General features: G+C 35.5%; 1 protein-coding gene across 8 annotated transcripts in view; it reads right to left on the minus strand.

Annotated features, from left to right (window-relative positions):
• REPS1 (RALBP1 associated Eps domain containing 1) overlaps positions 1-16,581 on the minus strand; it is a 90,623-nt gene that overhangs the window by 18,569 nt on the left and 55,473 nt on the right. For 4 of the 8 annotated variants that reach the window (XM_043592468.1, XM_043592462.1, XM_043592465.1 and 1 more), the window contains exons 8-10: positions 16,017-16,171; positions 4,530-4,651; positions 960-1,040 (exon numbers count right to left, since the gene is read on the minus strand). In XM_043592468.1, coding sequence (XP_043448403.1) covers positions 960-1,040; positions 4,530-4,651; positions 16,017-16,171 — 358 coding nt within the window. The remainder of the gene's footprint in view (positions 1-959; positions 1,041-4,529; positions 4,652-16,016; positions 16,172-16,581) is intronic. The other 4 variants (XM_043592469.1, XM_043592463.1, XM_043592467.1 and 1 more) reach the window with 2 other exon arrangements.

Consider the following 16,581-nt stretch of genomic DNA (forward strand, 5'->3'; position numbering starts at 1 on the left):
AGGCTATTTCTAAATTTAATTAAAAACTAATGGCTGTCTTTGATCAGAAACATCTATAAAGAATGCCTTGCCACTTTTTCCGTATCTTTCCACTCAACTCATTAAAAAAAAAAAAATCCTACCTTTACTCTCTTCTTCCCTTCCTTCCTACTTACTTCCTCTTTTCTTTTTGAAAGGTGCTTATTAGCATGTCCTTCTCTTTAAGAGAAAAAATAAAAGGAAAAGGAGGAGTGAACAGTGAGAAGAATGGTTAATAGCTACGGTTTTGAAGTTTTCAAATAATTTGAGGGCCAAGTTGGGCATATATGAAATTAATTCTACGGGGATAGAATTTATTTTTTAAATCTGAGATGTGAACTTTGTAGCATTTTCAAAGCAACACAGTGAGCCACAGGAAGACAAGACGGAGGCTCTCTTGCACAATGGGAATCTGTGACCAACAACTCTGTATTCTTTTGCTGAGCTTGATTCTGTATAACAGAACTCAACATACTAATTAAGTCAAAGCCATATCATCTGGACTGTTAAAATAAAAGAGGACACTGCATATTTACATACATAGTACATATTACATGATGTGTAAGCATACAAATAAAACAGTATTACTAAGTGTCACTCACTGAGATACACAGTATATGTTTACTAGAACATACACTTAATTAGCAAATGAAAACAAGGTCAGCTAAACCAATTTTCACAAAATACTTCCTTAGACACATATACCAGATTGTAAAAACATACAGTTTTCTGTCATCAAAATAACTAGAAAATACAGAGAATGATAAAAAAAAAAAAAAAAAATGTTCTTTCCACCATTAAGCACACAAAAATTGAAAAGCCTGCCACCATTTCCCTCTAAGCACTCCACTCAATCATGCATATCAGCTAAAAACCATAATGAATGGAAATTTGGGTTAATAAAATTAATTTCAAACAAGCAAGCTAAGTGATTGACTTACAGGATCAGCTGGTGCAATGTTAGAATCAAATTGGGTCAGAGTTTGTGAGCTTGAAGAGCGTTCACTAAATGTCTCCCACTGCTGAACAGACAGAGGAGAGACAAGTCAGCATGATGAGAAAGATGGAGTCAAAGATCATTGGAGAAGATTTAGCAAAGTAATTCAGAGGTTGCACTGCAAGTTGTGTTTCAAAGGCCTGACAAAATTCCGTAATTGCTGTTTTTCTATAAACATTTTATACTTCTCTATGCTGGGTCATCTTAAAATGTTAAGGCGGGCAGCTTCACATTCCAACGTAGAATAACAATTTATTGCAATCTCAACGGGAGAGATTCAAAGTGTCACAGAATTAAAACTCAAAACACCCTGTAGGAAGAGAATCTAAGTGATATAAATGGCAACAAAGTAAAAATGTGAAGGGGTTGGTCTTGATTAGAGAAAGTATTACTTCAAATCCTTCTTTCAAAATTCTAATGTTAATGTATTGATTTGGTGATGCTAAATGAATCCTGCGTACCAAAGTTTTGGTCAAAACAAAGCAAGTCACCGTGACTTGCCAGTGCGACCCCTGAAAGATGATTCTATTATGTACGTGCACATATTTTATCCGTATGCAGAGATATTTAATAAAATATAATTGAGGTAAAATGAAAAGATTTCCGGAATTAATATATGTTTGAGCTTATGTCAATCTGTAGCAAGTCAACCCCTGCCATCAGCACTACGAACAGGGCCATGCCAGACCACAAGACAGAACTGCCCATCAGGCACCGCCCCCCACCCCATGCTAGAAAAATCAGAATGCGGCCACAATGAGAGCAAATCAAGCATCTGAGTTTGTGTTATATATAGAAGATATATTTTGATATGAAATACTACTCCTCTAAAAGAGGTACACAAATATCATACCTCTTAAAACAGGTGGAGTGATCATATGTTAATTTTAGTAAATTCCATTTGTTTGGGAGATCTTAGTAATAAAATAGCTAAGAATTTTATATCAAAATTGCATTAAAATTTGATTAAGAATTATCAGTTATTCTCTGAAGAAGGAAAAACATCTACACATGTACAATATATACACACAAATGTTTACACACAGACACACCCTACTCTATTAGCCAAAATCCTTTCTGTAATTCAGTGTGGAAAAGTATACATTTTTATGCTTCAAAGTTCGACTTACTATTTAAAATAGTGATATTCAATTTGAGAAGACATGTAGAAATTAAAGATTAGCAAATACGCTGATGAAAATTATCTACAAAAATAGATAATATAAATCATTCAACAACTCTCCCTCTAGATAAGTTTTTTCATAAAAATTAAGATAGAAATACTAATGCATTCAAAATGATTCTTGAATAAGGAAAACCCACAACAATTCACTTTTGTCACGGACATCACTTCAGTGATGTTAATATAATCAGTTTCTTCAATAATTATTGTTGCAGGGGTAGAGAAGAAATTTTTAAAATCCTAATTATCTAATTATGGAGAAAAGTTTAGATGCAGAAGATTTTTGCCAAAAAAAAAAAAAAAAAGGCATCACCTATCTTATCTGGTGGCATGAAGTTTTACTTGGGTTTTTTAAGGTTATATATAAGCTACCTGGAGAGCAGAGAAACACCCAGATCTTTACTTTAGTATAATGGCTAAAAGCATGCTCTGGAACCAGACTGCTGGAATCCTAGTTATGCTGTATGACCTTAGGCGAGTTATTTAACCTCTTTGTGCTTCAGTTTCACCATCGGTAACATGAAGCTAATAATACCTGTATCACAAGGTTGTGACGAAGCTGTCAGGAGTTAACACATGTGAGAGCTTTTTGGACAGAGCTGGCACAGCAAAATTTATGCTCGACAAATGTGAGGAGCCATTATTAGTGTTAACCGGTGCCCCGTCCGTGTTTGCAGGTGCTGAGTATTTGCTGAAAGAGTATTAGTGCTTTGTGGTAGAAAATTAAAATGTAATTTAAATTCCATACCCTAAGTATATATACTTTTTATAAATACTATTAAATTGTCTCAAAATCAATGTTAGTTTTAGTAACATTCTGATTTTTCACATGTAGTTAAAAAAAACTGTGACACTCATGAACATTGTAGCAAATACTACAAAATGAAACTTGCTAGGAATATTTAAGGGAAAATGCAACTACTGAAATCAGAATTTGGAAGGGACTCCATTCGTCTTTAATGATCACATGCAATTTTACTGAGAACGAAGATGGGCTTTAGAACTGAGTTGATTTAGAATGAGTTGCTTTTATTTATGAACTGATATCAATGGAATATAAATATTCCTTTAATCTGATAGTGCTTTTAAAAATGACAAATGAATAGATGTAGCAAAAATTAGTGATTTCAAGAAAACTGACCGTACTTCCTATAAAGCCTACTAGTAAATTTTTGTTCCTACTAGTAAATTCTTTTAAGCCTTAATTCCTCCCTCTAACAAGGACTTAGATGGTTATTTGATGATAAATGTATGTTATAAGGTCTCAGACACGTATCTGTGATTATGTCATAAAGCAGCTGCAAGTACTTAAAACTTGCCAGTTCCTTCTCTGCTTTCCAACTATGTAAAATTAACTAGTGTCCCTTCCATCTAGTGTTTTTCAGCCTTTAAAATACATGGAAAACATAGAAAGCTTAGAATTTTTCCTGAAACAACAAACTTCTAGGTTTGTAGCACTATAAAAGTGATATTAAAAACCAGAAGAAAAAAAGTACTTGTTCACAAAGAAAACTGCTCTCACAGACCGGGCCAGTGGTTTCCTAGGAGTTTTACACAGCATTAAGGTTTAGCAGAGTCGGGGGACCTTGGGCCTTCTCTTTTTCTAATCGGAGTGGCCCTATGGGAGGGCCTCTGGGCTTTTTTTTTTTTTTTCCTAATCAGAGTGGCCCTATTTCTATTGTTTTCTATAGAGGAGCTCAAGTAATGGGGGGAGGCAGTGTATTTGGTCTCAAATTCTGTTTTGCATGCTGTGCTTGGTCTGACACGATTTATCTTTTAGCCACTGTATTTGGTAGTTAAATCGTTCCATTTTGTATAGCATAGAACTAAATTATTATAAATAGCTTGGGTTGTAGAAAATGCTTTTTTCATGTGGAAAGCTGGAGAGTGACTTCTCACACTCACTTCCAATGCTGAGATACGGAATATATTATCACATACCTTGCTTACAGGAAATGAGAAGACCGTGTGATACGGTGGGCACAGCTGACTGAATGTCAAAGGATCTGTGTTTAAATCTTAGCTCCAGACCCTCTCTGGCTATGAGATATGTGGGCCAAGATATCCACCCCTTTGTTAACTTCATGTGTCTGCCCCATCTAACTCACAAGGCTTTAGCAGGAATAAGTGCTGGAAACCAAACGATAGTATTTATTATGAAAAATACCTGGAAAAGCTCAGTCACGTCATTATAAACCTTTATCACAGTCATATTGGGTATGTTCTCTCATGCATGCATACTGACAGAGCTATCTGCTGAAATTACTCTGTCTGGAACTTCTTACCTTAAAACAGTTAATGTTAGTAAAAGAAAAGGGAAGATCTGCTAACCTCACTGCTCTGATTCAACTCAGGCCAAGTCTGGTTTAGTGACGGCATTGACGGCGACTTGCTTGGAGGTGCTTCTGCAGGAGAGCCTGAATAACCTACCTCACCTGGCTGATCCCCAACGTCTGCAATTGAAAAACAGAGAAATTCTCTATAAACAATACATTTTAGTTTAGGAATATTTACTTATAAAAGAAAACCGAACAGAAGATTTTCAAAAGCAGTAATTTATAAACTGAATTTCCTTTCCTTATGCTCCCCAAATAAACACTTTAAAAATCAAATAATCAGGCAATACTTATTAATGCTATGTATTGTCTACTCGGAACCATAGCTTTCCATGAAAATAAAATCTAGTCAGGCATAAATAGAGAAAAAGAGTGTGACACATAACAACAAATAGAATAGGCACGTGCTCTGAATATTTTATTTTATTTTATTTTATTTTATTTTAATTTTATCTTACTTGACTAGATGTCTTTTTTTATTTAAATCCAAGTTAGTTAACATATGGTGTAATAATGATTTCAGGAATAGAATTTAGTGATTCATCACTTATAACACCCAGTGCTCATCTCAACCAGCACCCCCCTTAATGTCTATCACCCATTTAGCCCACCCCCCCAATACCCCTTGAGCAACTCTCAGTTTGTTCTCTATTTCAGAGTCTCTTATGGTTTATTTTGAATCATTTTCTAATAATCTCACACCAGTTCCCGGAGTGTATTTCATGGAAGATTAATCATTAAGGTGCTTTAAAAAATTACGCTTCCTGTTCAAATAAATGTGATACTATAACTCCCTGTTGAACATCCCCATGCACACCTGTGTATCAAAGACTTGTAATGTCCTTGAACAAATAAACTTTATTTAACCAGTTTTTCCCGAACACAAACCATTTTTATCAAACAAAATCCTTCCACATTCCCTTGGAATATAATTTGGAAACTGCTGATTTAGAACTCATTCACTCACATTTTCTCTACAAACCTCCCCGTTACCAAAAAGCAGCATATATTGGCAAGGCAGACAGCAAAAGGAAAGGAAAGGTCCCAGGCTTGGGCAAAAAGCAAAGTCAATAAGCCAACTTTTATCATTACAATGTATAATTACATTACAATGTAATTATATTCCAATGTAAAAACAGAAGGAATTTCAACGGCAACTAAACTCTGAATCCAATTTTCCCAAATTTTACATGGTTTTGAATATAACCCCAGCCTGAAAATCAGATTAATTGCCAAATTAATGGGACTACTTAATCTATTGAGAACCTATAACAAAAATATGATTCTAAAATCTGTCACCATCTCACTGTTTGACCATGGGCAAGTTGAATAAAACAGCACCTGAGTTTCTCCATCAGAAAGACATTTGCCATTAACTTAGCACTGCACTTCAAATTCCTAATAGATGGCCATATAACTTAGCAATATAAAGGTTTTTACCTTTCAACCTATCCATAAGCAAATCCTTTATATTTTAGGGCCTAACAGAGGACCTAATACATAGCAGGCACTCAAATATTTTTTGAGTTACTTTCAGGTTCTCCATTTAAATTCATTCTTCTTTACTGTTACTTTCCTAAAACAAAAATTACCTGTTGACATTTTGAAAAAGTTCTCAGAATTTCTCTTTGCCCCATTTCTGTTCCACGGCTATCTCAAATTTGCCATTTGCTTACCCTGATATAACTTCTTTAAGTCCTAATTTGCAGTCCAGCATGATATTTTGATAAACTTTTGTTTTCTAAGATCAAGAATAGTTGCTACTTTTTTCTTAATCTTGTCCCTTTGTCAATAAACGTGTCCGAGTGGCGTAGAACCAATGCCTCCTATAATATTCTATGAAGGCTCAAAACTCTCAGAGAAGGACTAATGAAAACATTATTTATGATAAATCCATTGTAGTTCTCAGTGTGAACGAAAATTATGGACTTTTCCCCCTATGATTACCAAGGGAAAGGAAGTTAAGGAAAGGAAGATAATGGCTATAAATTTGACTGTTCGCTCTAAGTGAAATGAGGATGGTGAATGAAGCAACGTCAGAGATACCCCAAAGCAGGTATTCATATGGAGAAAAGCAGAATTAGAATAGTCTTAACTACAGAATGATTAATTTTCAAAAGAACCTATCTATCTAAAGTCAGACTGTATCAGTGAAGTTTGAAATGTCATCTCAGGGCAAACTGGGGCCCTGGTTTAGCTTTCCAGACTTCTGCTCTCCTGTCTCAGTCTTCTACTTATAAATTTAGGATCAGACTGCACCCTACCCCCACTTCAGGGCAGTTACAATTTAGGGTAGATTCTGGGAACCTCTTTGGTTCACTGGTACAAAACTGCCTTGGGTCCAGCCTCTCGAGGCCGAGAAGTGAAATGTTAGCCACCCAAATAATTGTACTTCATAATCATTCTAATAGTTATTTTCCTCGAGTACCAATTCTCAAACTGTGGTCCATGGACTCCTGGGGACTTTTTATGGGCTCTGAAAAGTCAAAATGGTTTTTGTAATGATAATAATGCTTTTTCCTGTGACGGCACCTACGACAATGAAGCAAAAGCAATGGTGGGTAAAACTGCTGGTTTATCAATAAGCAAAAATCAAGGCAGTGGCACCAAAATATATTAGTCATTATACCCTTCACCCCACGCATTCCAGTTAAAATAAACAAGCATGACAACTTCACTGAAGAACGCTCACAATTATCACACTAAAAATTATTTTTATGAAACCTCAACCCTGAAAACACGTCTCAATACTCTGCATGGCAAAAAAAAAAAAGGGGGGGGGAACGTATATAAAGCACTCTACTTCATATCCAGGATTACAGTGGTCTCAAGGAAAAGTACTTGTGTGACTCAGTTGTCAGCTGAACAGGCCACTTTTGTCATGGAACACCATTTTCCTTGAAAGAATAGCTGATAAACTGTAATTATGCAGACTTGGATATGATGCAGGCATTTTCTCAAAAATGAATTAAGTGAGCCTGTCACTTCCAGGAAAACCAACTGTCTTCAGTATTTGTTACAAATGACAAAGTTTGAGCTTTCAAGCAAAAAATACGAATTTTGGAAAATGTGTATCCATGCCCATACTCTCAAGAACTTCACAATGCTTCTTTGATAAGATAGGTTATGTTAACATATACGCTTTTTTGACATTTTATAATAAAATGTGCCAATGTTTGAAAGAAAGGTCTGTGTAACTCAATAAACTGATGTTTTACAAGTAATCAATGCGCTAAGTTACAAAATCATGCATGGGGTAAAAGATTTGCTCAAAGTGTATTCAAAGTTTAAGGCAAACCTATGGATTTTGATGTAACAGTACAAACAATTCATCTATATGGTTTCGGCTCTCAATTAACCTTTAAGAAATTACCATCTGTTGAGTTTTGGAGTAGTACCAAAGAACATCTGTAATTATCTGAAAATAGTCCTCCCTTTTACTACTGAGGCCACGTTTTCTTCATGTATTAGAGACTGGCAACCTTTTTCTACAAAGGCCAGACAGTATATATTTTAGGCTTTGCAGACGGCCTATATGGTCTCTGCTGCAAACATGCAACTATTGCAGTGCAAAAGCAGCCAGAAATAATTTGTGAAGGAATGAGGTTGGTTTGTAGTCCAATAAAATTTCATTTGCGGAAACTAAAATTTTAATTTCATATAAATTTCATGTATCATGAAATACTGCCCCCCCCCACCTCGATTAAAAAAACCACCGCCACCCCATTGTGCTTGTGGACTACACAGAGACAGCAGACTGTTTGGTCCTCAGTCTTTAGTTTGCCAATTCCTGACACATTTCAAACAACGTAACATATCCAACAGACTGAACGCAAAAGCAAATATGAGAATCTAGCTGTCTTCTATTAAACCAGATATTAAAGAGGTTTGCAAAGATGTAAAACAATGCCATCCTTTTTATAATTTTTTTTCTTATTTTGGAGAATACGGTTGTTTTCCTAAAAATATCTGTTAATATGTAAAAGGTGTTCTATTGTTATTTTAAAATAAAGCATAAATCCATCAGTTTTAATTTCTAAAAGGGAAACTATTTTGTTGAATAGGTAATTACCGATAGATCTCGTCCGCATAAACTCTTTTGTGGTCCACAATAATTTTTAAGAATGTAAAGGGGTCCTAAGACTAAAAAGTGTGAAAACTCACTGTCCTAGAAAATCCAAAATTTATTTCTAGAATAAATTAGCAAAATCACACATTGCCTCTTATATAGAACAACAAATGGTAGTAGAAAAAGAACACATTACCTATGTTCTAGAAACTAACAGTCATGAGACTGAGAAGCACTAGGTCTGTAAGTAAACCGCACCTCCTTCAACCTGGCTCCCTATAAATGCCAACCAAGAGCTTCACGCCCACCCACAGAAGTTAGTCTTTAAGACTGTGTCTTGCGGAGGCAGGGGCGTAGTTTTACGCTTACCTGATGCAGTGTTCCAACCTAGCCTCCCGCTGGAACACTGTGTCAACCCTGCCTCCCTCCTGAGGGTTCTGCTCTGCCCCTGACATCATCAGAGCATCAGGGCTGAAAAAGAAGAGCATGAGCCTAAATTATTTGTTAAAGTAAACCCCAAAAGGGCTGTTACGCAAAAAGTATTTCCATGTATAAAAGTGGGTCTGGAAAACACAACCCAGGGTGATCACACTGACATACTGTCAATCTACATTTAAAGTTAGAAATGATTATATTAGATGAGTGCAAACTGTATTTTTAGGATCACACCAGAAAATAAAAACCCTGTCAGTAGTTTCCATCCTTCTAGCCTCCAAAGATTCTGAAAAGTTCCCAGATTCGGGTCAGTACAGTGTGCCTGGTGAACACTGGTCTTTCTCAAAGACCTTTGGTTTTATTCTAGGTTTATCTTTCCATTGTTACACTAACATGCTAACACTGCTTCAAAAATGACTGCCAGTTGTTATTAATCTGATAGAAATATATATGCTCCCTAGAGTCTTAGGGTTTAAAACTGATTTTGCTTTCAAGTAGCAAAATAAAGGTAGGAAGAATCCTTCAATCATGAAACCTCAGTCAAAGCTGCAATCTCATTTAATAGCTTTGTTAAAGCATAAGCAGCTACATGTCTTATTTGAAATGTGAATATTATTCTTATAAAAAAAGTATTTAAAACAAAAAGTAAACTGGTTTGGATAAATGTTAAGTCTTCAAGTAAAACTACTAATGGTACATTTTTCATGCAGACTTAAAAGACGGGGACAAACAATGGATATGCAAAAAGAAATTAAAGAATTTAAGGTATACTATGCTTTGTTTTGATATTATACCCATTAAAAAACTACATTCTATTTGAAAAATTAATTTTACTCTTGTTCAACACTCCACAAAATGGAAACTTCTTCAGTAAGCAGACCTTTATAGAGCCTACATAGTTTACCAGTTTTAAATTAAAACCAAGGATTTTTTAAGTACAAAAATGTGTACAATGTTTGAAAAGAAACATTCACTCCAAATCCTAATTAAATTGTAAACTGTTGACTTTTTTTTTGCAGTACTGATCTTTTATAGGAACTATTATTTGACTCAGCTACTATACTTCAAAGAATATAATCTACAGATACATAGAAGGTTCCCATTATCCAAGAACAGCTAAAAATGGAAGAAGTGCATCTATGTGAATCCAGTTAAAATAACTAAGATTTCATGAAGAAAAAATAATTTATGTAGGGCTTTGTTTTCAAAACTCAACACAGAAAATTGTGAAAATGAGTATCAAGACCAAAGAATAAAAGATGCTATAATTCTGGGGTGCAATTTGGTGGCAAAATTAATAAAAGAATTCAATCAGTGAACATTTACTGAGGGCCTATATTTAAACACACTAAATAAAGACAAAATATTGAGCAAGATGACAATGCTTTCATTTATTTCCAGGGACTTCTCTTTCCTTTTTTTTTTTTTTTTATGTACAAAAAAAATTTTTTTTTAACATTTATTTATTTCTAAGAGACAGACAGCATGAGCATGAGCAGGGTTGGGGCAGAGAGAGAGGGAGACACAGAAACGGAAGCAGACTCCAGGCTCTGTCTGAGCTGTCAGCACAGAGCCTGACGCAGGGCTTGAACTCATGAACCGTGAGATCATGACCTGAGCTGAAGTCAGACACTTAACCGACTGAGCCACCAAGGGGCCCCTCCATGGAGTTCTCTTTCCTACAGAGGAAGATAGAGGTCTTTTGTTTCATTTTTGAGTTTCATATCACAATTGTAAAGAAAAAGTACAAAATTTGTCCTTTATACAAAAAATAATTTAAAGTATCATAGTTATTCACAAGGACTATTACTAAAGCTCTGATATTTAAACCATAATCCTTTACTTATTCTTTTTTTTTAATCTTATTTATTTTGAGAGAGAGCATGAGCAGGGAAGGGGCAGAGAGAGAGGAAGAGAGAATCCCAAGCAGGATCCACACTGTCAGCACAGAGCCTGACACCGGGCTCAAACTCATGAACCACGAGATCATGACCTGAGCCGAAATCAGGAGTTGAATGTTTAACCATCCAGCCATCCAGGTGGTGCTAAACCGTAATCTTTTAAAGCCCCTACCATGTCATCCTTGTAGAGATTTTCTCCTTCAAGTATGATCTAATCTTGTTGCCAGTGTCTTTGCCAGGAATTTATGGAGTTCTAATCATTTTGACCAATTTCATTAAATGGTGCATTTTTTGCCAATATTTGGAATTGTACTGATTTGTCACATACAACAACCAACTATCTGGAAAAAAAGGACACTAATGTTAAGAATGTATACATGTGTGTATGGGGGGGAGGGGAAGGCTTGAGAAGTAATTCCTTAGGTGTAAAGGTAACGATGAATATTAGTGTTTACTTTATTTTTTCCTCTGTAACTAAAGTCATTTGGGAGAGTGAATTTTCAAAAATAAAGATTGAGGGAAACCTGGGTGGCTCAGTTGGTTGAACCACTGACTCTTAGTTTTGGCTCAGGTCATGATCTCACAGTTCATGAGTCTAAGCCCCTGACAGTGTGCAGCCTGCTTGGGATTCTCTCTCCCTCTCTCTCAAAATAAGTAAAAATTAAAAAAGCTTTTTTAAAATAAAGATTTAGGATTCTTTGTAGAAAATAAAGATATATGTATCTTTTTTGCAGCACTGTTTTAAAGGTAAAGTCAAGGGGCGCCTGGGTGGCTCGGTCGGTTAAGCATCCGACTTCGGCTCAGGTCATGATCTCACGGTCCGTGAGTTCGAGCCCCGCGTCGGGCTCTGTGCTGACAGCTCAGAGCCTGGAGCCTGTTTCAGATTCTGTGTCTCCCTCTCTCTCTGCCCCTCCTCATGCTCTGTCTCTCTCTGTCTCAAAAATAAATAAACGTTTAAAAAAAAAAAATTAAAAAAAAAAAAAAGGTAAAGTCAAGAAACTATCCAAAAATCCGTTAATAAGACATTGGTTAAATTAAGCCACATCTATATTATGGAATACACTGTATGATAAAGAATATGACAGCCGTATATGCGACAAAGTGCGAAGATGTTCAACACTATAAAAAAAATCAAGGATACATAGCGCGTACTTGTGTGAAAACAGGTATCTGCATGTGTTAATGTGTTGGCCTTTTCTATGTTAAAAGTTTCTGGATAAACAGAAAAGTCAACAATGATTGGCATAAAGCTAGTCTCAAGTATGGATTTTTGGTAAACTATCCATAAAAAGTTTGTGGCTTTAAAAAATATTCATGTTTAGGGACGCCTGGGTGGCTCAGTCAGTTAAGTGTCTGACTTGGACTCAGATCACGATCTCACGGTTTGTGAGTTCGAACCCCACATGGGGCTCTCTGCAATCAGCATAGGGCCTGCTTTGGATCCTCTGTTCCCCCTCCCTGTCCCTCCCCAGCTTGTGCTCCCTCATGCTCTCTCTCAAAAATAAGTAAACATTAAAAAATGTCTATTCATATTAGAAGTACTGCAAGGAGATTGGGGATCTGTGCTACCACATATCATCTCAGCAACAATGAAATACGCTCAATTTACTACAAAGCAGTGATGATGGAGGAGGAGACAGAATAGGGAATAACTTCACCCATTCTCTGAGCGTCCCAACCAGGTATTACTACTCATGTGAGCAGGGTGGTATGAAGACAGAGAACAGTTTTAAAAACAAGTGGTTCAGCCACTTAGTCATTTCAAAAAACGTGAACGCCTACTTACATACTCAGTTTGCACCCTGCCAGGTGCTGAGACACAATGAACAAGAATGATCCAGTTACTACCCGCCTAGGATCCTCCAGGCTAGTTTAAGAGGGAGATATTACCAAATAATCACAAAAAATCTATGTCAAAATGAAACTGTGCTCTAAAGAAGATTCTCTGTGGATTGAGCTGAAGGTGTGCAGTATCCCAACATGTTTGGTTTTGTCCTTGAAGACTTCACAAAGGTGTTTCCATACACGGATTTTTGTAGGCTTCTTTTTTCTTTTGGTAAGACAATAAAAACCAAGTTTCCTTGTTTATTTACCCTAGCTGCCCGATTCAGTGCTGATGTTAAATATTAAGTATTTTAATTCAGGCCCACATAAGCACTCCACCTACAGATCATTAGTTATTCTGTTTTACCTGACATTTAATCCTAAAAACCTCATCAAATAATTTTGGAAAAATTACTTAGGTCCCCAACCCAACCCATGTTTGCGTGCATATAGAAAGCCTAACTTGTTACCCCAAGTGGCTGTAACTTAAGTCACCAGTATTCATCGTTTATTTTTTAAGTTACTTAAATTGCCAACACAGAATACCTGCAGAGCTAATAATTTAGTATGCCCCAACATCACAAATTTATGGTAACAAACAGCCATATTTCAAAGAAACGTGTTAAGAAAAATATCCTACTTTAAAAGTGGCACACATTTACCATTAATTCACTCAATAATTATTTGCTGAACAACTTATTAGTACCTGCCTGGCCAAGTGCTAGGTCCTTAGGATACTATAATGAACACGATACATTTCTTGTTTTTTGTTTGTTTGTTTGTTTTTAAAGAGCTCAGAGAGGTAGTAGAAAGAGGAAAACAAAACAAAACAAAACAGGATTCAGTGTGATGTGTGTGCTAGAAGAAGCAGCATGTAGGCAATATTATGAGAGATCAGAGGAACAGGAACTACTTTTGCCTGTGAGTCAGAAAGGCTCCAAAGAGAATCCCAAAGCAAGCTCCGCCAAAGGAAACTCTTTGGGTATCTGCCTTTTAACTTTTAAAACTTCTAAGGTGAACTTCTAAAAACACAGCTATTTTAAATTATTTTTGTGGATACTGAGTGATCTACAGTGTCACACAATTTCTGTATACAAAGGACTTTGTGTACTATGAATCTCAGGCTTATCATTTTATTTTATTTTATTTTATTTATTTAACATTTTTATTCATTTTTGAGAGACAGAGTGTGAGTGGAGGAAGGGCAGAGAGAGAGGGAGACACAGAATCTGAAGCAGGCTCCAGGCTCTTCCAGGCTCATATTTTTTTAAATATGAATCTCAGGCTTAGGATAGGTAGGTGGAAAAATATTAAACAGTTTCTCCAACCCCCAAATTAACAGAATTCCAAATTTATCATTTATATGTAGGCAAAGCAGATTTGAGTTTAATACTGTGTAGCCAAATGTTTAGAATAAAGGTGATCAGAAAACCATATGATATTATGTTGGAATGGGACAAAATTATCTGTTTCTTTAAACATCTTTAAAATTATAGTTAAAGCAATAGTAAACAGATATATGTAGGCAAAAAGCAGAGTGTCTACAGGAGCCTGGGTGGCTCACACTCTCTCTATCTCTCAAAAGTAAATAAACATTAAAAAAAAAATTAAAACCACACCAGAGTGTCTCTTAGCTAAACAGATTTAACAGGGATAAAAAGACAAATGCCCAAAAAAGAAGTTCTTGACTCATCAACCTTAAAATTCTGGCAGTAAGTCGAGTTTATAAAGAACCAGAATTTATTTAAATTAAAAATAAAAAACAAAAGCCACCACTGACTACATGCTATAGCCAAATTCACCAATCTGAATGCAACAGATAACAGGTTCAGACAAGTCTCTAGAAAATAACATAACAGAATAAACTTGACTAATTCCTTGTATTAGTATCCTACCAGTTTTCAAAGAAAGTCACAGAAAAATTCTAGATACAAGGCCCAAGTTTTAAAATGATACACTATGTTTGTAGCTACCAAAATTTCTTCCCCTTCTGGCTACTATCAAATAAGCTAAATAGAGTTTTCATTTATTTCTTAATTAGAGAAATCAAAGTACTTTGAAGCAAAATTGTCAACAAAAATACTTAGCTTTCTGCTCAAGTTGAGGTTGCCTAATAGCTACCTGAAATGATCAGAAAAATCCTAGGATTCTCATAGGACAGTGTTTCTAAAAAACATAAAAATCAATGCTCAATTTTTAAATCAACTTCCTCGTTGCCAAAAGGTCAGTGTACAATTCAGAAACATGAATGGCATCAAATCCACATTTCAGGTGGAGAAACAGAAGGCAAAAAATAAATGGTCAGAACTTGCCCGAGGTCACAGGAATAATTAGCAAAACCAGAAGCAGACTCAGATTCTTAACATCAAGGAGAATGTTCTCTTCGTGACATTAATAACATGCATATGATTCCTTCTGTATAATTTAGACAATAAGGTCAGATCATTTGCATTTCTGAATTAAACAGACACTGCCTAATAGATAAATGCCCTTTGCAGAGCCAAATTATGCTTCAGCTTTTCTTTTAAAAGTATAAAATTCTTTCTATCACAATATCGAAAAGATAATTTAGATAGGAAAACAGAAAACAGTAATTTAATTAGTCTCATTAAAAATTTAACATTAGATTTCCTTTTATTCATTCTGAATTTTAAAACAACATGCTCACTTTTTTACCCCTTATATTCTTGTTTCCTTTTAAAGAAATGCCTAATAAATATGGGCATTTACAAAAGTATTCTTGTAAACACGGTAACAAAAGTGCGGTATTTACAATGAAACGCAAAATTTCCAGATTTCTTTAGAGTCTGAAGAAAAGAGTTGGGCTTTTGAAAGGAAAATGCTTGCAGACTGAGCTGGTCTAGTGATAAACCAGGCACCGTCCTTCAACAAATTAAGATGCATTAAATGGAAAAATATTGATAACACAGGCTACCTTTCCCACCTCAGACAGTATATAATGCAACTAAAGCGTTTGCCTTGTGGCAAAATAACAAGATTCTGTGAAATATTCTTAAAATCTCAGGAAGTCCAAAGTGTAAAGTAAAATAGTAGCGCATATAATTATTTATCTTTCTAAAGCTAAGACAAACCATTAATCCAAGTTCAGCCTGTATATTACATTCTGATGTTAAATCCACATGCTCTTGAGGTTGTTAAGCTAAGTTTTAACATCTATCTTAATTTTGCCTTACAAATCAAGTATGATGTTTATCAAGGCCTGTAACTAGGTCCCTTAGGCTCCCGAACTTACCTGCTGAGTCTTCCAAATCAATCAGTTTGGGCATTAAGCTTTCAGGGAGTTTTTCTGGTAAGTCATAGCCATTCTTCCGAGCAACTACCAGATGAAAAGCAGCACAAAACTCATCCAGTGTCAATGCTCCATCTTTATCAAAGTCTGAAAGTTCCCTGGAACACAAACTTGCCATAAATATAATCATTTGCTCTGGATCCCTTTATGTCTCAAAAAGAAGAAAAAGAAATCTTTTTCCAGAAAAAGTACAATCCATAACCTAAAAAACCCCATAGATGGAAAAAGTATAATAGAGCAAATATAGCAAACTGTTTAACTGTGGAACCCAGGCAGTGGGCATGTGAGTGTTCAAGGCACAGTTCTTTAACCTTTTCTGAATACTTGAAATTCTTATAATAAAATGCTGAAAAGCACCCTCAATACATAAGGTCACCAAAAAAAAGGACCTTTAATTCATATGCATTTCTAGTAACAGGATAAAGTCAGGCCCATTTAATACGTCACTGAAATTTTTAAAAACTTTGTTTTTATTGTTATCAAAGTTCTAAAAAGTCCTACTGTACTT

Source organism: Prionailurus bengalensis, chromosome B2, assembly GCF_016509475.1.
Source record: "Prionailurus bengalensis isolate Pbe53 chromosome B2, Fcat_Pben_1.1_paternal_pri, whole genome shotgun sequence".
NCBI lineage: Eukaryota > Metazoa > Chordata > Mammalia > Carnivora > Felidae > Prionailurus > Prionailurus bengalensis.